Source organism: Callospermophilus lateralis, chromosome 3 (genome assembly GCF_048772815.1).
Source record: "Callospermophilus lateralis isolate mCalLat2 chromosome 3, mCalLat2.hap1, whole genome shotgun sequence".
In the NCBI taxonomy this organism is placed as follows: Eukaryota; Metazoa; Chordata; class Mammalia; order Rodentia; family Sciuridae; genus Callospermophilus; species Callospermophilus lateralis.
Genome location: NC_135307.1, coordinates 24,535,809 through 24,559,476, shown reverse-complemented (window position 1 = coordinate 24,559,476; position 23,668 = coordinate 24,535,809). Strand labels below are relative to the sequence as shown.

At 36.3% G+C, this 23,668-nt stretch overlaps 1 protein-coding gene across 14 annotated transcripts in view; it reads left to right on the top strand.

Annotated features, from left to right (window-relative positions):
* The window catches only part of Nrxn3 (neurexin 3), a 1,468,922-nt gene that overhangs the window by 1,405,966 nt on the left and 39,288 nt on the right, over positions 1–23,668 (top strand). For 10 of the 14 annotated variants that reach the window (XM_076848054.2, XM_076848052.2, XM_076848056.2 and 7 more), the window contains one exon: positions 12,894–12,972. In XM_076848054.2, the coding sequence (XP_076704169.1) occupies positions 12,894–12,972 (79 nt within the window). Of the gene's footprint in view, positions 1–12,893; positions 12,982–23,668 lie in introns of all 14 variants that reach the window. The other 4 variants (XM_076848057.2, XM_076848064.2, XM_076848062.2 and 1 more) reach the window with 1 other exon arrangement.

The window sequence follows — 23,668 nt, the reverse complement described above, 5'->3', positions numbered from 1 at the left end:
CTCTGGAGGCTGAGACAGGAAGATCGTGAGTTCAAAGTTAGCCTCAGCAATTTAGCAAGGCACTTAGCAACTCAGTGAGATTATGTCTCTAAATAAAATACAAAGGGCTGGGGATGTGGCTCAGTGGTTGAGTCCCCCTAAGTTCAATTCCTGGTACAAAAAAAAAATTAGGAGCATAGGAGCCTCTTGATATGTTAGACAATCTTTTTTTCTTTACTTATCAATAAAATAAAATAAAGGAAAAGAGTACATGCTGAGAGGAAATCTATGCTGCTGTAAAAATAGGATAGGGCCCAAGTGCACTCTTCAGTAATGAGTGCATGAAAAGAAGCTTCTTAAATTATGAATGTGGCTTCTCTTGTTTATTGCCCAGTAATCCTGTTTTATTGATTTCTGTTTATTTCCAATCAACTGGAATGAGGGACTGAGTTGTTTAGAGATCTTGATCCCTGAAAGATTGTCATTAAAGCTACTGTGCTGTATTTAGTTGTTTATTTTTTGTTCGAAGTGACTGAATCAATACATATACACACAAAACACCTTTTCCTTTGCTCTCTTAAAGACTAAGAGAAAAAAAAATACAGAAAAGCTAAATAAGGATGCTCAGATTTAAAAAATATATATATCATTCCAGCAAATGACATATTGATTTCTTTCAAATTAAAAATACTCTTTGGACAGTTTTTAAAGATGAAAATGATTCTGCACAGTTGATGCTCACTGACTTTCACTTCCTAAGAGGGTGATCTGGAGATGGAGAGACTGCCCGCTTACCCCAAGATCAGCTGGTTCTGGAAGGAAGCTTTCCTTAAAGCCAGTGTTAGTAAAGGCTCTTGATTCTGCTGGGTCAGTTCTCTATCTTGGTTTTATCATTCACCATACAACTTCTGTGGATAAGGTACATTCCAATTTTTCCAAAAATAATGTGATCATCATTTGTCTTTAAAGAGGTTACCTTGAAACTCTGGATTTTCAGAATTGAGAGGAAGTGGAGAGAGCTGTGTCCTTATGAAATATTCTCTGGAATGTTGTTAAATAGTGGTCAAGGTGGATCAAGAAGGGAAAAGGGTAAGCACCTTATTAGGAGCACCATAACAATATAGAATGGTGGTGCTGTTTCTCCCAGAGTAACTTTGAGAGAATAAAGCTGGTTAAGGATCTTGGCCATGAAGCTAGGGGTAAAGCACAAGGGACCCAGCTTCAGGAACAAAAACTATTTTTCATAATTTAAGTTTCTGAAAACCATGTCACATTCCTTTGGCCTGTTCAAAAGCATTTTGCAAAACTGTTCTCAGGGGTGGCTACATAATTTGTAGAAACCATCACACAAGGAAACAAAGAGTCCCCTTGTTCAAAAAAGCACTAAACATAAAGCCTTTTCTTTTTCTTTCTTCTATAGTCCCTTTCGCAACTTACCATGCTGTTTTTATTTGCTAATTAATTTCATTTTAAGGAACGAAAAATGAAAGTTTAAAATTATTAGCATAAACATTACCATTCATTTTTATATTGTGCAGTGCTAGTTTTAAATGCAAATTTAAGGGCATTAGGCTCAAATGCAGAATCGCCAAAATAACAAACTTCTTATTTCATAGCTCATATATACATATGCATTTTGCTCTTACCAGAAACATGGAAATGCTGCTCAGGCTAACTTGCTGGGTTTTGTTTCACTGTTTGATCTGCGTACATTCTAGCAACACTGTGTAACTTCAGCTCACTGATGAGTGATATGGGACTGAAAGGGACCGATCTCTGGTTTCCCTGTCTTCCCCTCACCATGCCATTATTTTCAGTGTAAGTATTTGGGGAATGCAGATTGAAGAAAGAGAGCAATGGGTGTTTTTTGTTGGTTCATGTTTCTTAGAACACCATTTCCTTCTTTCTGCTCTATAAGCAATATCTGGTTCAAAGAGAGAAAGTGGCCTTGTTGAGGCTCCCAGTACTCCACTTAGTAGCTGGAACATGCTTTCTGTTACCAAGAAGATATAGCATGGAACCCCACCCAAGAGAAATGCAAAGATGGTCAGCTTTGGACTGAAAACTTGTTCCTAACCACTTTTGTCTAAAGGCCAATACCAATCTCCCCAGGAGAAATACTAGGGAATTAATGTTTTTACAAAAGGTGTTTGAGTCATATGATTCCTGCACAAGATGAGTCTACAGACTCCTGTGCTCATGAACACTATATGTGGATAGGGTGGCAAGGAACAGGGTGGATATACACATTACAAGTATCTCCTCTGTTGCACACATATCCCATTGTTCCATTGTCCTCCACTCACAAAACACACATTTGTAGATAAAGTGGTTAAGTGAGCATGCAGCCCTGTGTGCTAGCGTGGCTCTCATGCCTGTGATTACTCCTGCTGTATTTCCAGCACCCACTTTGACAGTGGGTAAATGTTGTTGCTTATAAACTAGAATCAGAAAATGTTGTTAGCTTTGCTATCCATTAGACATCAGAAATGAATAGCCTTGTTCTATCCCATATGGAAGTCGTGTTTGATTGGTCTTTGTAAATTATTTCAAATGGATATCTGAAATGGGATTATCCATTTAATACTAGTTGCAGTCTGGGGATGAGGAAGTGACTTCTGGAGGCTAAGTGGGCCCATTTGGGTTCCAGGATTTCTCACTCAACAGTGCCTGAAGACCTTCTCTAACTTGAGATTTATTATATACATCAAACATTTTTATTTGAATCCGATTCCTAATATTTCTCTGTGGGAGGTTGGTATTATCTTCTAGACATGAGGAACTAGGGCTAAATCCTCAATCCATAACTGACCTTTGTATTTTCCTTTCTTGGGGTTTTGTATCATGTTTCTCATTTGACCCTCATTTTTTCCTCTCACGGTTCTGACTCAAACTTGCTGACTGAATATCACCCGAAACTCCCTCAGTAATTTATTAAGTCCAGCTTCAAATGAATAAACCTGGCTTTAGCTGCTGACTTTGCTCTAACACCTATATTTGGCTTTTTCCACATTACATTACATGGCTGAGTGGGAGAGAGTCTTTTCAATGTGATAAGGAAAGATAATTCTTTATTTTTATCCCTGTATTTCATATTCAGTTGATTTTATTTGCTTGTTCTGGGTAGGTTTTCTGTACCACATACTAAATTCCGGATCTACTAGTATGCACTTCTTCTCATGTTTACATGACACATTTTTGAGCCTCATCTCTCTTTATTTCTCATTTGCTGAGCACAAATCTCAATCATGTCCAGTCTTCTAAGCTAATTATTCTAAACTCTTTTCTACATAGACCTAAGAGATGCCCATGTGCATTATATAGTCCTTTCAGTAAAAAATGACTTGCCATAGATAAGCTTTTGACTATTTTTTTGATTCCCAGTAGTTTTGCTGTTTCCCCACCCCTTTCTCTCCCACTCATCACATGTAGTTCAATTCATTTTGAGACCTAAGATTGAGAACCAGTGTTGCATGCTCTGGACTAAACTGCTACCTAACATTATTTTGTTCAGAGTTGCTGACCAGTGTTCACACTGCCCTCCCAGCCAGCACACTGGCTTTGTCCTGCCCCTCACACCTGCTTATTCTCCTCTGATGTTCATTTTATTAAGTTCTCCAAGCCATGCTTTGACCAACCAGGAAGGGCTATTTTTCCTTATGTGGTGCATTTAGGCTACTAAGATAGAGGGCCCAGAGAACTACCATCCCATAGGCAATACAATTCTATTTTCCTTATTTTATTTTCAAACATGCATTCCTCTTCCCTCTACAAGAATAACAAACAGCATGCAGTAAGACACACTATTAACATCTTTGGATCAGAAATATATCGAGGCTCTCCATGATGGAAACTAGTTCAGGAAGTCTATTCATATCACTGCTTGTGGGTCACATAAAAATTTGGCTTTGGTTACTCCCCTTTTTAAATAGAGGCATGGTTTTAGACCAGAAATCCCATCTCGAAAGAAAAATTTAAAAAGAAAAGAAAAAAAAACAGAAGGAGGAGAAAGAAGAATGAAAAGTAGATCAGGTCTTTGGAGCTTCAGCTAAATTTTTGGCATTCCCTTATAATGTTCAGAGCCTGAATATTGAAAAGTTTGTGATGAAAACCAGACAGAGTTTTCTGTGTAAATGCAGACAAATTTTTCTGATTAGCAGTCCTAGAGAGCACTGCGCCAATAAGAAAAGCAACCATCAGACATAGCATCATGTTTACATAATCAATAGGCACCCAGTCTGGATTTCCTAGAGATGGTGTAGTCTGGGTAGATGATTTTATTTTCTAGGCTTTTTTTTCCTTTCTTTTTTTTTTTTTTTTTGTTTTTGTTTTTGTTTTCTGTCTCCTAAATAATATGTAATTTCTCTAGGCCAAGAAATAAATTGAAAGGATTTAGAGGGATTTGCTTATCAGTGGAACACCACGTAGCATTACATTCCTCCTGCTTTTGGGAAGGTACATTGAAGTTTGGTTAATCTTCTGTGGTTCAATACTCTCCTTCCCTCTGTCAGTCTGCCTTGAACAACAGATAGATTAATCCCCTTTCCACCCACTCTCTTCTTCTTCCTCCCTCCCCTCTCTCTTGATTCACTCTTCCCTTTTTGAACAGATGGAAGAAATAACTTAAAAGTGGAAAGAAAAAGAAAAAAAAATGTTGCATTGTACTTATTTATATCATTCTTGAAGACCTCAATGTTAGAAAGGATCCCAATCCTTCGCACAAGATATGACTAAGCTTAGCTTGTTTTTTCTACTATTAATTAAATCTTGACTCTGCAAAGGGATTTCCTTAAAGGCTATTTCATTAGCAAAAGTTATTATAAATCATGTTATTCTTTATCCTGCTCCTGTGGAAAAGAAGAAGAAAATACAGACTTTTGAAGGTGGGCAAAGGTTTTAGGGAAGTAGGAGATACTATGTACTTGGATTACAGTAAAACCTGCTGTCTTTAATGACAATAGATAAATAATCAATTTTATTATGGTGGGTACTCCATATTAATTTCAAAGTTTTATAACAGATAATGGTTTAGCAACTAATTGGTGTTTTAGGACAAAACTGGCCCTGTCCAGTACTCAACATAGAAACTGGCATATCATAGGCCATTAGTAAATGTTTGTGGAGGAAATGAATGATGCATGAGTAAATGCAAGCACAATTAAAAACATATATCACAGACAATGTTTTGCTTTTAATTCAGATTGCTTAGTGAGCTCTGTTCCAATTAAATAATTTTGATTAGGCTAAATGCAATGTTTTTAACCTAAGGCAATTCTCCTTAGAAAACTTCTCATTCCATGGAAATATGAGCCAAGTCAGTTGTTCAAGTGATTATCACCAGAAGTCATAGAGAGAAGAAAGGAAATGTGTTTAAAACCCTACAATATGACTCCTGAAAAATAGTGTTAAAATTCACAGGGCACTGATCCAGTGAAGACACTTAGACACATAGAGATGGGATCCTAGAGTCACCTCAGAGAACATCGCAACAAACTAGAACTTTGTTTCTGTCACCATCATTCAGGACCTGCCTGGTTCTGAGTCCCCATCTTCCACACTTGAGCATGACAGAGTAAAATCATTTATGTTTCATTTTGTCATAACAATGTCAGATACCTTTATTGAAGATGACTACACAGAGTGTGTTTAATCAGAATACAATGAGAATACAGATATCACACGAATACATCTTACTGAGTTCTGAGGTGACTTCTGTATTGGGCTTAGGTAAAATGATAGAAGAGAGGAGGAAAGAAAGTCTTCTAATAAGTTTGCCCAACCTCCTGAGCTCTTTTCTCTTTGTCTTTTTAAGTCTGCTAAGCCATTCTTTCAACCTAACAGGAAGGGCTATTTTTCCTTGGGTGTTAAATATAAAAATCATCCCGAGATGTGTGTGTATATTAACATTGATCAAAGATGAGACTGTGATGGCAGAAGTTTAATAAATAAAAACTTAATAAATAAATGTAAAGTGAGATAGTCCAACTTCTAAAATCTTATCTAAGGTTATAGGTTTACCTAGAGTCAGTGGGCTCCAGGTAACTAGAAAATACCTCCCATATCCTTTATTTAAAAAGAGGATAAATACTCATAAGGCAGTTGAATGGAACCCACCCTCCTAAGAGATATTTAAAGCACTAACTCTATCTCAGAATGGAAGTGAAGAGTGGAAAATCTAAAGCACCAAGCATTTGAAGGAATTTAATTCTTTTTAGCATGGAGCAGCTGCAAAGATGTATGGCTGTTTTCAGTGGGACTCCAGAATATTTATGGGCCTTTCTCTTTTCCTTTTTCACTGGAAGAAAGGAGATCATCATTCTTGAGTGTGTTATTTATAATTTCATAAAGCTGTTCTGTGGCAGGACTTATTTTATCTCACCCTTAATCTCGGTCAAATAACCATGCTTCCAAGGAGCTGGGTGCAGAAAAATGATTGCTCCCCCAAAAGATTAGCCCACGACCAGTATAAGATAAAGGGCTAAAGGTTAGAATTTGAAGTCATTAAAGTCAATTGGGCAGTCGGGAGGGGACTTGGCAAAACTGTCATAAACAGTTCTGATCATTCAGTAGACACTGCTCTGGACACCAAATTGTGGATAATAATGAGGAATGGTGTGAAACGGTCCCTGTGCTGAGGTGGGGCAGAGGACCTGCAAAATAAATAATTAGAAGCAGGTGATTATAGAAACAATAACTCATTGGAAGAAAATGAGAAGTCAAGTTGGTGAAAGTGAAGGAATTGGAAGGAAAATAGACCCCATAAATTTACTTGGGTGGACAGAGTTTTGAGGTTTCATCAGTCCCAGTTTTATTCCAAGGTAATTTCAATAAGCATTGGTAGGGGGAAAAAGAAAGAACATAAATGCAATAAAAAAAAAAAAAAAAAAACTTTCAGGAAAGGAATAAAGAGAGCTCCTGCCATAGAGATATTTTATTGAAAGTTATTATAATACCTATCTTTAGTTTTATGAAACCTAATACAAAACCAAGTAATTTCAACATGTGGATTAGAAATATGAAACACATTTTTAAAAATAGAGTAGAATGAATTATTATTTTTAATATAGGACTTGGGTAATACATAACGGCAGGAGACTATTTTCCTCCTCTCGAGAAAGCAAGGTAAGGTGTTTAATCTGTACCGTGGGGAACGCTTGCCATCATTCCCAAGCATTACATTCCAAAGCCATGTGTGTAAGCCTGCACAGGAATGTGACAGATGACACTGGTGGGATGTTGGGGGAGGGGCAGGGGACAAGGAGAGGAGCCTGATAGGGCAGGGTATGAGATGAGTGCTTGTTAGCCACGTTTCCCAGAGCAAGATGACAATTCAAGCAGCTGTCAAGTATATCTCTTCATGCCTGTCACCCTGTGCCATGTAGGTGCACAAATAAACTGAGCTACTTCATGCCTTGAACCCTTTTCAAATACTGTGGATTTCACAGGAAATATCCTTCTCCTCCTACACCTGGCTTTTTGCTCCCACCCACCCATGGGTCCCTGAGGGCTCATTTGCCACTTTTCTTCTGCCTGGGAGGTATCTCTACTCTCCTGCTATTTGCTCCTTGGCATCTTCTGTTTATTTTTGTCATAGCATTGAATTTACTATGTCGAGTTGAGTATGTCTGTTTACTTGGCTGTCTCCTCAGAGAGTGTATTCCAGAGAGAACTGTCTGTCTTGTCTAGTGCTCTATCCCTCATAATTGGTACAGTGCTCTGTATCTGTTGAAGAAATAAATGAATAAACAAATGAAAGAATGAATGAATACACAAAACCTCTTGATAGTGAACCTTGCTGCCCAGCCACTACCAAAACTAATTGGTTTGTGGGTGATCATGGATCTTTTCTGCTTCCTTCAATGACATTAAAAATGCTATTGGTATTTAACATATGGAAAACTATTGTGTAAACACTGTAAACTTAGCTTCTGGGAACTGGGAGAACTTCAGATAGTCATCATGAGGGGAAAAAAATGTGCAGCAGATGATCTGGAAGGTTCCGCCATGGACATCCCCAACATGACCACATGAACAGAAATGGTTCCTAAAGCAACACCATTACTTGAAGGCACCTGGTGGTAGGCGGCTAAAATAGCAGAGATCACTGGAAATGTCTACACTCTTGGCTCTTGTGAGTACTGTAAGGATTAAAGTGTGAAGTGCTTAACACAAAGCCTCAATGTGGCAGGTGTTAATGTTGCTAATAGGCAAGATTCCTTATAATTCCTGCATCCATTTCTTCATAGGAGTACCAACTACTTTTCTTAAGGAATTAAACATAATTGTTGAAAATGGTTGTGTTTGTGGAAAAATGCACCTCCCCAACATACCCAAAGAGGCTAATGAATTTTATTTAAAGGCAAAAAGAAAAAAAAAAGTGATAGTTCTGTTCTACTCTTAACAATACTATTCTGAGTCTGTGTAAATACGCGACTATGGAGCATGCTAAAAGTGGTTATGGGAATCAGTCATCAAAGAGGGACCTTTTCTTTCAAGAATCAGCATTCGACCCTGCATTTGCTTATATCTGTGGAAGAACACAGGGTGGGGGGAGCTTTAAAAAATTAAAAGCCCTGGGTTTTCCAAGAGTAAGAGTAATTTTCAATCAATTCAAATTGCTATTACTTAGGATATGATTCTAAGCTGTTCACCGCATCTAAAAGCCTTGGCTCATAATTTTTGACTTTTCTAGATGTCAGGAACAGAAGCAGAAAAAAAGAAAATTTGTATATGAACATTCTGAATCCTGAGTCCTTTTCTGAATCATGCCTGATACTCCTGGCAGAGAAAGTTCTACTGAAATGACAGAGGCATGGCAAATGTTAGATGCCAAGTTCTTGAAGAAAACATTGCTTCCTGCCCTGGGCAAGGAGGGATTGGGATGTTTGCAATTACTTTGGGAGTTTCAGTTAGCTGTGACTAAATGGTGATGGTGAGGTTTAAAGGGCAGAAAGGAAGGGGCTGAATCATCTAAGGACCACACAAATTGGCTAGGTCCAGTGCCATTGGAAATAGACCATGTCTTTATCCCTCCTTAGGGCAAGGGCAATCAGAAATGGAGCATCAGCAATGGACAGTTCTAATAATGAGGATGAATCATAAAAGTTGGAGTACATGGGCAGAAACAAAATTTAGCAAGTTAGGAGTCGCACCACACTTAGAGTGATGGATTGATGGACTGATAGGCTGATTGATTCAGTTATTTAGGGAAGGAACTCACCCCTCACCCCATCACTTTCTGTTTGTAAGTAAAAGCACTCTGCCTAGAGACAGACCTGCTCCTAACACACTTGGCTACACGGCCACCTATTTAACCCTCTTTGAATCTAGTCACCATTCATAGGAACTACTGGTAACATTGAGTTCTGCTGCCTGGGAGGAAGATTATGATCATACATATTCATACAGAAGATTAGCAGAAAACAGACCTCTTAGAAGCTGAGCAAGAGGGACTGAGAGTCGGAAGGTTTGAGGTCTGCAGGGGAATTTAGGAGCTCATCCTTGAGGTGGAACTGAATGCGGGGAAGGGATCGGAGAATAGGAGAGGGGGGCCATCAACAGTGTCACCCCAACCACAGAAGGAGAAACTTGTGAAATACAGAGAAGGCTGAAAGACACTAAGAGGAAAATAATATGTCTTCTTTCATTCTTGGAGTCCAGTGCTTTTCCTGAAAATACATTTGCATTTTATATTCAGTTTCATAACAATGAAGATGTCTCTCTTAGGATTGAATCAAAGCCCCAGTAATATGACATAAATGTATGATTTGGTTTCCATTGGAGTCACACATTGTTGCCATACATTTGCTCAATGGACTTTTAAAACGTTATTGTCTGACCTTCAGTTCCTGAGTGGAGTTCACTGATTGGTACCAAATTTCCAGTTTCTACTCAAAACTAGGGGCCAAAGCTGGACAAGGGCCACTCTGCAAGGTCCTTCTAGTCAACTCAAATTAAAAATTAATTTCCAGTTGAGTATATTTTGTAAGTGTACTCTCAACATCTTTTTAATGACCCACCCCCATGAAGTTTCTCAGAATCTTTTTTTTTCCCTCATTGTTCTTCTTCCATAAAATGTTAATACCCAACATAATTTATATATTTAGTTATGCAGCTGTGGTCTTTGGGAGGGTCACAAATCATTGCATTAAGATCTGGACCCCAGCCCACACTAATTTTTACTGCCATGGAGAAGCATGCTTTAAAACTCTTGATGAGTATAGCCCTTCCAAAATGGTGTTTGCCTCTTATAATTGCTTTTTTTTTTTTTTCTTGGTACCAGGGATTGAACTCAGTGACACTCAACCACTGAGCCACATCCCCAGCCCTATTTTGTATTTTATTTAGAGACAGGGTCTCACCACATTGCTTAGTGCTTTGCCATTGCTGAGGCTGGCTTTGAACTCAGGATCCTCCTGTATCAGCCTCCCAAACTGTTGGGATTACCGGTGTGTGCCACCACACCCGGCAAAATTGCATTCTTTATTTGTACAGTTTCCATTTATTTCCTTATCACTTACTTTCCCTAAGTAACTGGAAGTAGAGCTGCATAGGGCCCCCACACAGCAAGAAGCATCAAGGGGGTACTTGTCCTTTCTCCAACACAAATAACTATTCCCCAGAATATGACTACCAGCTGCAGCTGCCAGATCTGAAACATACAAATCAGAGGTGTCTAATTGAAAAAGAAAATAAAGATTTTTTTTCCTGCTAAGCTTCAGGAGGAGCAGGGTGTGAGGTATATCCCTGTCAGATGTAGAATAAAGATTGATAAAGTAGTTTAGGGGACCTCTCCACTACTGCCAGTGAGATGAAATGAATTACCTAACATGGTTTCTCTGCCATTCTTTCCTGTGCCCAGTAATCCTACAGCTAGCATATCTATATAAAAGAGGATGTTTTCTGGAAATATTAAGCCTATGTGTTGTCACCTGCATTCACCTGCTAGGGCTGCCATAACAAAGTGCTATAGACTGTGTGGTTTAATCAGCAGAAATATATTTCCTCACAGTTCCAGAGGCTAAAAGTCAAAAAGGAAGGTGTTACAAGCCTTGTCTTTTTGTGAGGCCTCTCCTCTGCAAATAGATGGCCCTCTGTCACCCTGTGTGTTCATGTGGTCTCACCCCTGTGTAAGTCTGTGTTTTAATCTCCTTTTTTTCATAGGTACACCAATCATATTGGATTAGGGCTCATCCTAATGAATTCATTTTAAGCTAATTACCTCTATGAAGCCCTATCTCCAATACTGTCACATTTTGAGGTACTAGTGGTTTAGGATTTCAACATATGAACATAATTCAGCCCATAATATCATAGAAGATGAGGTACAAATAAGACTCTCGTGGGTCACAAATACACAAGTTAACCAAGATGTTCCTGTTAAATCCCCTCCATGTTTCTCACTGGCTGAATGTCCTTCAGCAACTCAGGTAACCTGTGTGACTTCCATTCACTTTAAACATATGATACTCATTCTGTCTCAAAGGATGGTTTTAGGAATTGAGTCTAATTAATTAATAATAGCTAGAACTGATAAGTAAAGATACAAGTCAAGCATGTAATTGGCTTATAGTAATTGGCTTATAGTAATTGCTCAATAGTCAAGGAGGGACCAGGTGTGGTGGTACATGCCTGTAAGCCCAGTGGCTCCAGAAACTGAGACAGGAGGATCGCAAGTTCAAAGCCAGCCTTAGCAAACTTAGGCCCTAAGCAACTCAGTGAGACCCCCATCTCTAAATAAAATATAAAAAAAGGACTGGGGATACTGGCTCAATGGTTTAGCAACCCTGGGTTCAATCCCCAGTACCAAAAAATAGATAGATAGATAGACAGACAGACAGACAGACAGACAGACAGAAAAAGCAGTTTATTTATTACCTATTCCTCTGGAATATGAATCCAGAATACAGTAGACTGGAAGTAATACTCAGCAAACCAATATTATTAACATGAAGAAAGAAAATAAAACTGATCTTTTATTGAATACCTACACTACAGTCTCCTATGTACTCATACACATAGTAAGCCAAAAGTTTATTTTTTACATAAGATTTGTAGGTCATTCATTCATTCAACACTATTTTTTTGTGTGTGCATCTAATATGTACCAGGTACAGAAAGCAGTCTTCTCACCTTCTGTATGGCAAGGGCCCTTCTTACTTTCTATACCCAATGAACTCTATGGTTCCTATAACAGATTAAAGATTCCCTGGCATTAGAGAGTTTCTGCAGAATTCAACAGGGAAATAAAAAAAAAAAAAAAAAAAAAAGGAGAAGGGTCTCCAGTTGAACTATGATTCTTGGAGTCTAAATTTGCTCTGCTCTCTTTGGAGCAGTCTTACCTGAGTCCAGGGGCTGTCGTGCTGTATCACTCTGCTGGTCCACATTACTAATTCAGCTAATTGCAGCAATTATGTGGAAGAATTGCTGCTAGTGAGAGAAGCCATTATGCTACTCCTGAACAGACTGCATTCCACAGCGTTCATTAATTATGCCCGTCTATAGGTTCACAACCACCAAATCATGCACTAGAGACTGCACACCATATGCACTGAGACCCTCCTGGAGTCAGAGTGCATGTCTGTGTTGGATTGATTCTTCTAGTGCCCATCTTTTGCAACAGTCCTTGTCCTGTCCAGATCTTCACCTTTGAAATTAGAGTCAGGATGCATGATGTGATTTACAGAGAAGGGACAGACCTGAGTCTTCTGGAGCCACACAAACTGTCTGGACTATGGAGAAGTTAAAAATTCTCCATCCTGCAGCATGGCCCTCTTTAGAGGAAAGAAACAGCAGTAATGATGGGAGGTGGGACACTATAGCAAATCTTTGATATCTTCATGGATTTTCTTATTTTTTCTTTTCTCTTCTCTCTCTTTTCTCCCACCCCATCATTTGCCCTTTAACATGAGCAGCCAACCTCAGATGACCTTGTTTCATCTGCTGAATGTTCAAGTGATGATGAAGACTTCGTTGAATGTGAGCCGAGTACAGGTAGGTCAGGTCAGTCTTGTTTTGCTTGCTTTCTTCTTCATTTGCAAAAAAATAATACATACATATATGTGATTATACATGTGTTTTAAATATATTATAGTATGTTAATGTGTGTATTTTCTATATCTATATATGTATAAACATGCATATATAAATATTCATGTATAAACAAAAGCATCACATCCCATGGAAGGATCCCAGAGAAATTCAAAGTCCATTGATAGATAAAGAAAAATTCCATGGTAGTCGACCATACTTCAGTTGTCAGATGCACAGATTAACCACTGGGACAGGAAATGTATGGTAGCCAGTGTGCAGCTATGAAATTGACAGGGAATAAGAGCATGAGGAATTCCATATTGGAATGAGATCAAAGAAGTCTGAACTCAAAGTGGAGCCATGGAAGATTGACAAATATCACTTAAACTTCATGAATTCTTCTGAGCTTAAGTAGCAAAAATAAATAAGTCAAAAGTAAAGCAAGCATTTTTTTTCCATGGGATTTCAACAGCAGTTAACATGGTATTAAATTTATACTAATTTTGTTCATTATATGTCTAGAGAACTTGTACAGCAATATAGTATAGTAAGTACAAAATTAGTACTGAATCATGCCATGTCAACAGCTGCGATGCTTCAAAATGTATCTTCCAAACCGAAGTTGAGCAGACTTTGGTAATTAGAAGCTTTAATGTGTACCTCATTTGGACCCAGATACATTTTGATGTTTTTATGGTCTTATTTTATAGTGAGATATATATGATATAGTGTCCAATAGGCAACTGCAGACCCTAATTATTTCCTATCAACTTTCCCAAATCGTCTGTTTTGAGATTTACTCTAAATTAAACATTTATATGTATATAATAGAGAACAGATATCATCGAATTTCTGTGTATGTTTAATAAAATTAAAAGCCTGAGTTGGATCAGGTCTTATTTCTACAAAAGCTAAAAGAAAGAAATGAAATTTTCCATTGGTTCTTTGGGTTGCTTTAATTTTATTTTCCTTCTCTTTAAGAAAAGACAAGTCATTGTTATTATTTTTTTTTTTTTGCTAATTCTAGGGAAATTTAAGTTTCATGAAAAATAATATGTCAAAAATAAAAATCTTATATTCCTTACCCTAAAATTATTGATTTTAAATTTTGTTGAAGCCTAACTGCTTGGTTTCTTGCAAGTTGCTTTGGATACAGGAAGTTCTGTGGGTTTTATCCTTAGTATTACCCAGGGACATACCAATAATACATTGGCCTTAGCATCCTGGAGTAATTTGTTCCTTAGCTGTATGGAGGGAAGACAAATGTGACCTTGTTAGAGTTTTCAGGTTATTGGGTAATAATCTCTATGTGACAACTAAGGTTTTTAACTCTAAAGGGCAGATATATCCAATCCATACGAGATCATGACACCAAAGTTTTGTTCGAAAATTAATTCATCTATTCATTCAATAAATATTTCTGAACAGTAGGCAGGATACAATATATCTCCAGATTAGATCCTTCCTATTCCAATACTTTCATGAATGAGCTGTCAGAAAATAAAATAAAGAATTTTGCTATATAAATTACCTCTCCAACATAGTTCAGTTCAACAAATATTTTTTTGAAACCTAGCTGTGTCTGTTAGGCATGTGCTAGATGGTAAGGACTCAGATATGAATCCAACATTTTCCTCAAAACATACGCAGAATGAACTGACTTGCTAATCAATCATTGAAGATACTTTGACTTTAATTAGAATTCTCTGTTTGTATCCTTTCTCTGATTTTCTTCCTTTTTTATCAGTAATATGTGTATAAGCAGCAATGTTTATCCCATCTTTAGAATATAAGCCATAACAATTCAAACTTTGCCATTCTGAAATATTACCACCATCTTCTCCAAAGAACCCTGCCCACCATAAGGTCATCTCCACATGACCCATGTCATCAGAGAGAGAGAGATTTTCCAGATCTCAGGTTCACAAGTTGTACAGTCCTCAGGCTGTGTGTACATAATACTATTTGAGCTTGAATAGGCCCAGACTTGATTGGTCCCATTTGATTTTTAGTGGCTGTACATGTGTTCCAGCTCATTGAAATGCAGAGAACAAAAATTCAATGCCAGCATTCCTTAAGGAACATGGGGCAGTTGGGGAGAGGGAAACAATTTTTTAAATAATCTGTTGAATTCTGCAAGGGGGCACAGGAGGAAATATATTAAGTGGGGAACCCTGAAAGAGTTAACATGTAGCTCAAATAAATTTATTAATCCCTTCTGCCTGGAATAATTCAATTTATCACGTTTGAAAAAATGAGCACTTTTGTTTCCTAAATTTATTTTTTTCTATAACATATTCCTGGTGAGTGATTTGGACACACACAGAAATACATCAGAAGCATTAAATACAGAAGACAGGTATCTCTATTGATGCAGAGACAAGAGGTTTGCCCTAAGGACCAGATTAACACTGGTGAGGGCTACCACTTTAGGATTATCAGGCCTTCTTCTGTATCAAATGGAAGCTACGTCCACAGCTTCCCATTTCTCAAGAACAATATGAATTAAAATCAGAAAGATTACTAGCTTTTGGAGGCTCAGTGGACACTGCCTGCACAACAATGGATAGTGGTGACACTTACCTAATTTTGACATAAATTGTTAAGCTTGAAATTCTATGTGAACAGTGAGATGAAAATTCTGGTCTTATACAGCCTAATTCACTGCTTCAGTTTCTAAAATGTTATTCTCTCCCAGGCTTGTTGCTTGATAGAAATACACTACATTGACTAATAATCTAGCCCTTTTTCTATCATACTTAACCTTATCTTCTCTCAGTTAACGAGTTTGTTATTTCTTATTTTATTATGAGGTGTTTCATGTCTACACGTTATTTCCAGATTTATTTAGATTCACTTGAAACCCTCACACTTCATACATTTGGGCAGTTGAGTATATGCTCCAGTTCAATAACTCTTTTCTTCTGGACATCAGGTTTTAAATGAAATGATTTTCTAAATTTATTTTCCTTACATCAGAATGAATTTTCTTGCTTCTGGTTTTGAGTCAGAACTAAGCAGTCCCCTTTCATATCTAGAACTCATTTAGGTACTTAGGGATACCCATGGTTTGGTATAGTTTGATTAATTAAATCATGTTTAAAGATAAGTGTTTTTGGAGCTTGGTTGACAGTAGTTTAGAAACCTTGTGAATCCAGTAGATGTGTATTTTTTTTTCTGGAAAATATGCAAATGAGTTAAAAATCCTAAACCATGAAAGCAAGACACAGAATGAAAGCTCAATTAAGATTTGTTGACTGAATTAGTTTGACTCTCAAAATATCTCATAATCTCAAATTAAAATTGGAGAACATTTTTCTATCTCTAACTTCACCTCGCCATAAACAGCTAAAATAAAACCTATTGAATTATTTAATGTCAATGATTTTGTGCAACTAAATGTTGTCCTAACAAAATCTACATTTCTTCCACAAAAATAAATGTTTTTCTCTCTTTTTTCCCTATCCATTTTTCTCTGGGAATTTAATTCTTTTAGGAGTCACAGATATGATTGCATTTTTCTGAATATGTGCTTTAAGATTCCAGAATTGAGCCTTTAGACAATAAAGCCAAATGAAGCCATCTGCATTGAGTGAAAATATCTAAAATATTTGAGTACTATCTATCTAAAATTGAGGTTCAGGATTTAACTCTTAATTTATAAATGTTGACTGTGTTCCCCATAAAAGAAGTCAGTAATTAATATTTCAAATTTTGCCTTTGCATGCAAACATTTTCCTTCCTAACTTCACTTCTACTTATACTAAATTGGGAAGTGAGCTCCTACTATATTTCATTGTCCCTCTTATGGACACACAAGAAAAAGATAAACAGTAAAGGGCTCCAATAACTATTAGGAAGTGGAATTCTCTCATGAGATATGGAAGCCAAATAACAATTAAGATCTTCAATAGGTTCACATTTGTGATCTAAAATGTGGTCATGAATTCTGAAATTCAGAGAAATTGATGACAATTATTTTTAGTTTCTTCTCACCCTCTGCCACCTGTCACTGCTACTAATATTCTAACCTTTAGAAGTAGAAATAACATCAAAACAAATATATTTTTAGATTATTTTTTGTACAATTAGAAATCATCAATTTCCCAGAGGTTACATATGTATAGTTTCAATAGTATAAAAGTCTTTGTGACAGGTCTGATACAGCAGATTTTAAAAAACCAAATAAATAAATAGAAATATCTGGGACACCTAAGAAATAGGCATAGAATAACTTAACTACCATATTGATTCATCCAGCTGTTATCTGGGAATACATTTTTCTGGTTGTCAATTAACCAACTTTTTTGCCTTTGCCTTTGCCTTTGTTCAGTGTGCTTTAATCAGATCTCAAGGGACAGCACTTCCACCAGAGACAGGCAGTGAAAGATGAAACACATCCATCCATCAATAGGGCTGCACTGAACCCCTTTTGTAGTGGTTGGTTTGAAGGAAACGCTTAAACTAATAGCAGTAAAAAGAGATCACAAAATAATTACTATTTCCAGAGTGGTTCTCAGATATATTTTTACTACTCAAATCTATAGTCCTAGCAGTTTTATTTAGTGCCATTTCTACTTTGTTCCTTTTTGTTAGCACCATTACAATACCTAATGCAGATTAGGTGAAATTAGAATTTAGCAGAACACCAGTTACAGAGCATGTTTGTAGTTGTGTTTTCCAGGTGAACTGGGTTCTTTGTCTTTATCAGTTTGAGATGCCTCACTAAGGTACTTCCAATATCAAAATCTGGCATTGAGTTTTTAAAAGCTCACCAAATGAGAGTTTTATTTACTGGAACACGGTAGAAAATGCAGTTGAAATGTTAAGACAAAAATAATTTCCTAGTGACAGATAGATAGAAATAGAGCCTTATTTACTAGAATCTGAAAGTGACAGAAGAATAAAGGTGCTGATCATTGGCCTCCAATATATTTGTGATCTTCTTTGTTTATATAAATACATTCTGTCAGATTAATGTCTCCAGCAAGTTAGAGGGAAGTTAGCCATCTATAAGTCTTTTTTACAAAGAATTAATTTATTCATTTAAATTTAGAAAAAGGTTTCTAAAAATAAATTCATGATTGGTAAATAGAACGATGTGTAATTTGTGTCAAGTGGAGTAGAATATGCCTAAGTGAAATGAAGGTCGGAGCACCACCATGACTAGAATTTCACATTGAAGAGCTCAGAACCACTTAAAAAATACTTTGTATAAAGAAAGAAATGAAAGTAATCTGACACAATGTTTTAGGTCTAGAAAGAGCAATAGAAATAGTGGGAAAATGACTTAATTGATCCTTGACTGTGGACATTAATCATTTTTGCATTTGAGTTATAACAGATGTCCAATGTACACAAAAGCAAACAGTTGCTTGCATATTTAGGTCAAGGCTAAATCCTACCAAATTTTGAATTGCTTTCATTGATCTGTAAATTATTGAAGTATATTCCTGGGACCATAGTGTTCCCAATTTTAATGCTGTAATTTCTAGTTTCATTCATATCACATTTTTTTTATATCCCAATACCTCTACTTCCCAAGTTAATTTTTGAGCCATTGTAGTTAACTATGTACTTTTTAAAATCCTAAATGGTGAAATGCTTTGAAAGTTAGAATAAGAATAGAAATGGAAGTATAGGAAACTTCTACTAATTGTTTATTTCCCTTTAGGCCATTGATAGCTCAATAACATCAATGGTCTACGGGCCAACAGTTATTACATATTTCATAAGAAAAATAATCAATTTAATTTAAAATTATAACAATGAGAAAAACATTCTATCCAACTTGATTACCGAAGATGTTTTGTTATATTGGGGAGGAAGGCAAAAGAAGCAATGAGATCCATGTATGACTATAAACACTTCGATCTGAAAGTTGAATATATCATTTATTTGCGTAGCATTTTTGTGGGACACCTATGTGTAGGCATGGACTGGGTTCTAGCAAAACAAAAATCACTAAGAGAAGACTCCTTCCTTCTAGGAATTCACAGTCGATTATGAAGGCAGGTAGAAAAATAAGGGTAATAAAGGAATGAAGAAAAAAAGGAAGAGAAGAAACAATATGAACAATGAATAGAAATGCCTAGGATACTATCAGAACTCTCAGGAGAGTCCTTTAACTCATTGAAGAGCACACCCCTTTCAAGGACAGGCACAAAAAGAATCACAGAAGATGCCAACCACAGATAGATTGAATTCACACCAAAGAGCACACACTTCTGTATCTTGGTTCAGGGGACACAGAAATTTTCATTTATTACAATGGAAACATTAGTACAGTTTGGTGACAAACTTTAATTTGAACTTTATATATATATAAATATGATCTAGTGCCAGGGCTTTTTTAGACAAAAGATGGGCATGTTTAGAGCAAGAACTTCAAACCAAACTCATGAGAACTTCCTGTTTCCAAATGCTAATGCAAGAAGAAAATAAGGAATAGCTTAATGAAATCATTAAGTCCCCAAAAAATAAATAAGTAAAGAGGGATTGGGTTTTAAAGAATCATTTTTATTAGTTTCCTTTTATTGTTTCTGTTCTGAATTTTTTTCTCCCATAAGTCCCAAATATAGGTACTGTGTGTGTATATACATATATATAAAATGTGTGCATAGTAAATAAATATATAATGCCTGTCACTCCATATATATGTAGACACAGTATAAATGGTACTAGACTAATGTAAGCAGAGATTAACAGCCCCTGCCATCAGTCATGTGTTTACACAGAAATTCACACCATCATTCTTAACCAGCATCGGCTGACATAGACATGCATGATAACTGTTTTAACATGGCAAACAAAGCATGCTAACTTTTATTTAGGTTTTGTTTTCTTCTTTATCATGGTTATAATGGTGATTCCATAATTCAGTTATCGTTGGGAAGGGTGGAAAGAAAAAATTATACAGATATATCTATCTATATATGCACATTCCTGTGTGCATATATATAAATAGATACATATCTTGTATAGATTTGAAGAACATTTTCTGTTGTTTCACCTCATCTTGTGCCGCATGAATTTTTGGTGGTTCAATTTACTTTATTTTATTTTGATCCATATTTAGTAGTTTGGTCATTATGGCTATTTTTAACTCATTGCTATACTTTTATGAATAATTATAATCATTGTTTTTTTTAAATACTGAGAGATATATAGACATACAAATCAAACAAGGCAACAAAATCTTTTCTTGCCATCCTAATCTTGAATTCCTTCCCCTTCAGCATATCCCTCCAGTATTTATCTCAAAACAAACCCCAACAAAACCCAAGAAAGTTGTGTACAAAAGAATGAAATACTGTGTTTTCCTCTTCTTCCTTCTATGCATATTTTTCCTTTTAATTTACTTCCTTTCCTTTTTTTATTTTCCCCCATATCTGCACAGGCCACTTGCCTTCACACTTCCCCTTATGACCATGTAATTAACTATAAAAAGATGAGCAAATGAGCCAGAAACAGAAGTCAATAAAAGAAAGAAAAACACACAGAAAACAACAACTGAGAAACATACCCCTTTCCACAGATTTCAGATGGCATAAAAAGAATTTTATTGCAGATACAGAGTATATGTTGTATCTTTTATTTCTGGACACGCCCAGGATCATTTGTGTGGCATGCAGTGACAGTTTTGTAGCTAATCAACTAACCACGGCTCCATCACCAGTGCATGGGCTCTAATGACGCCATCTTGTGTTTCATCCAAGTGCCACATCCAGGCTAACCCAGCAAGTTCACTGTATGAGTTGTGGGGATAACTTTCTTTTATAGTTACAATTTCATGGGTTCTCTTTTTTTTTGTTATTTTTTTTTCCATTGGGTTATGGCAGCCCCAAGAGCTGCTCCTGCAGCATCTCTGTATGGTTTTGTTTGTGTATTTTCTTTCCTTGGCACAGCTGTCAAGCATGTGTCTCTTGTCTGGTCCATTTGTCTTGCCATCTTGTCTTAGAGTCCACTGTTGTGCTGTCGTTCTGTGATTCTGTTCTCTGTTTGTAATATGTGGTTTGAAATCCTCTGCCTTTATTTCTCTGTCTCCTATTGTCTTCACTTTTAACCCTACCCCTAGGGAACTTCACAAAGAAGCAAAACAAAATTTCAGTTGAATTCTATGGCTGACAACTGTGGTTTGCATCTGGAAGTCATAAGTTGCTCTTTTACCTAAGGAGGCAAAAATGTACAGTGGGAAACTAATACTAATTAATATTCAAACAATAATAAGAAACCCTTGTTGATTGCTTTGGCATGATTAAATTGGCTTAACTGTTAAAGGGACTTCACAGAAGAGCTAATTAAAAAAAAAAAAAAAGTTTTTTCTAAAATTGGTCAACTTTCTTGTTAGAACCATTTCTTCAGAAACAGATCTACAGAAGATTTTTTTCAGAAAATTCTAGTAAGGGAACACCATCACACTGCTATTGAGATCAATGCCTTTTCCTTATTTGGTGAGGAATCTGTGGAAATCTGCATGTGTTTTATTATAAAATTCATTTATGTTTATGTATTTTAACATAAAATATGAATATGTTCAGCAAGGCATCTGAGGAGGGGAAAAATCTTCTTAACTAACTGGTTCTTTCTTCATGCATATTTTGAGGTAAGATTATCTTTTGATCTTTCTGAATCAATGATGCATATTTTATTTTATTTTTTAATTCATGGAAGCATTAGAGAGCCAACACTTTAACTTGAAGCTAAATTATTTCTTTCTCATTCTGAAGAAACTGACATATGCCATAAAATTACTTCTGAGAATAGAGTCTGAATTTCTTGAGCTAGAAATGGGAGAAAGTACTCAGTTAATTGTCCAAGTGCTGGATTGTACCTGTGATTACTCAAGCAACAAAATGCATTACTTGGAAAAATTTGGTTGGTTTGATAGTAATATTATGAAAAGGACACAGTGTAACAACTTCACTTCCTTAATCATGGGGGCTGAGTAAGGGAATATGAAACAGATAGGAAATGGGCAGTAGGTAATAGACTATTAGAGATTGTCCTAAGATTAAAAAGTCCATACTTTAAATCTGGAAAAGAGCAAGCATATCAAGGCACAGGGTCATGTCAGGGTAGCTCTTTATCTAAAAGAGAGGAAAAAGGCAAAGCAAGAGGGAATGATTCAGGCAATGTGAGTTAAGCAGAATTTCTCATGAAAGAGGGGAGATGGGGAACAAAAAAAAAAAGAAAAAGAAAAGTTGCTAGATAAGCCTTCCTCCTTAACATTGAAGATGAACAGGACGTTTCTTAGATTTTCAAATTCTATGTCTTGAGCTTTGGAAAGACTGTAGTAGATGCATTTCTTAGCACCTAATTATAATCGCCAGCATGATTCCATTACTCAGTTGTTATGTTTTTGTAACTTTTAAAATATAATGAATTTTATTTAGTTACAGTATTTGATGCATGTTAATTAACCAGCTGCACTGTGAAATATGTCAATGCCCTTTGCTTGCACATTTTCTCATAGAGTAAACTAGTATATTAACATTTAAAACAGCATGAAAACCATTATGTTGCAGAAAATGACTGCAGCTTTTAAAAAGATCATTTTACGGTTAGATACTTAGTCATTGCTTTGTGAAAGCATCTGAAAGATCTGGGAATTAAAAAGGAAAGTATTGGGTTTATTAGCTCTCCTAATTTGACAAGACAGATTCTCTGGTCAGTTTCTGATAGAATATTTAGCTTTAATTTAGTATGAGATTTAGTTGCTCCCATGGTCAAGTTTTCTTTGTTTGTATCTTATTTTATTTTATTTATTTATTTATTTATTTTGTTTTGGGGTGCTGAATTTTTGTTTTGAGGGCCTTGCATATGCTAGGCAAGCACTCTACCACTGAGCCATATCCCAGTCCCCTCCTGTGGTCTGATTTTACAGATAGCATGTTTAATACTAAATAAAGTCTCCTAAAGTGATTTATAGGCCTTCCCATATAGGTTTACCACTGTTGTAGTTGTTCTTTCATTTATTGAATATTCATTAAGCACTTGCTAGAGTTGGCTAAGTCTTAAGTACTTTACTTTTTTTTTTTTTTTGGAACTAGGGATTGAACCCAGCAACACATTGCCACTTATGTTCTCAAAATCTTTAATCCTCACAGCAATCTTATAAGGGTCTACTATTATCATCTCTGTCTTAGGGATTAACAAACCAAGGCACAGAGGAGCTAAACAAATGGTTGAAGTCACAAACTAGGAAGTAAAAGAAACAGAATTAGAATCCAAGGCACCTGTTTCCATCCCACACACTGGTCACTACGCCATGCTGCCTCTTGTGTAGTCCTTACTTTCCACTGACCATTTATATAAAAGAGCTATCTTCATAACAATGAAAGGAAGCTTGTGTATTAAGCATATCAAGTGGTCAGAAAATACTTGCTAAGTAGGCTAGTTATTATGTATCTCAAAGACTTCAAGGACCTTAATTTGATAAGGTTATGAGATCCTTCAATTATGATTCATCCAAAGACATGTGGTTATTGCAAGTTACTCTGGTTTCTGGTGTGGCAGGATGGTTCTGGCTTTGAGGAAAAATACCACCAGTTATGTGAAGTTTGTCTTGCTTGATGTCACCTGTGTGATAATTCATGTGCTGGAAGTTTCCAGCTCATTAGTCACTATCGCTCCTCCTGCTGAAAACATCTGATCA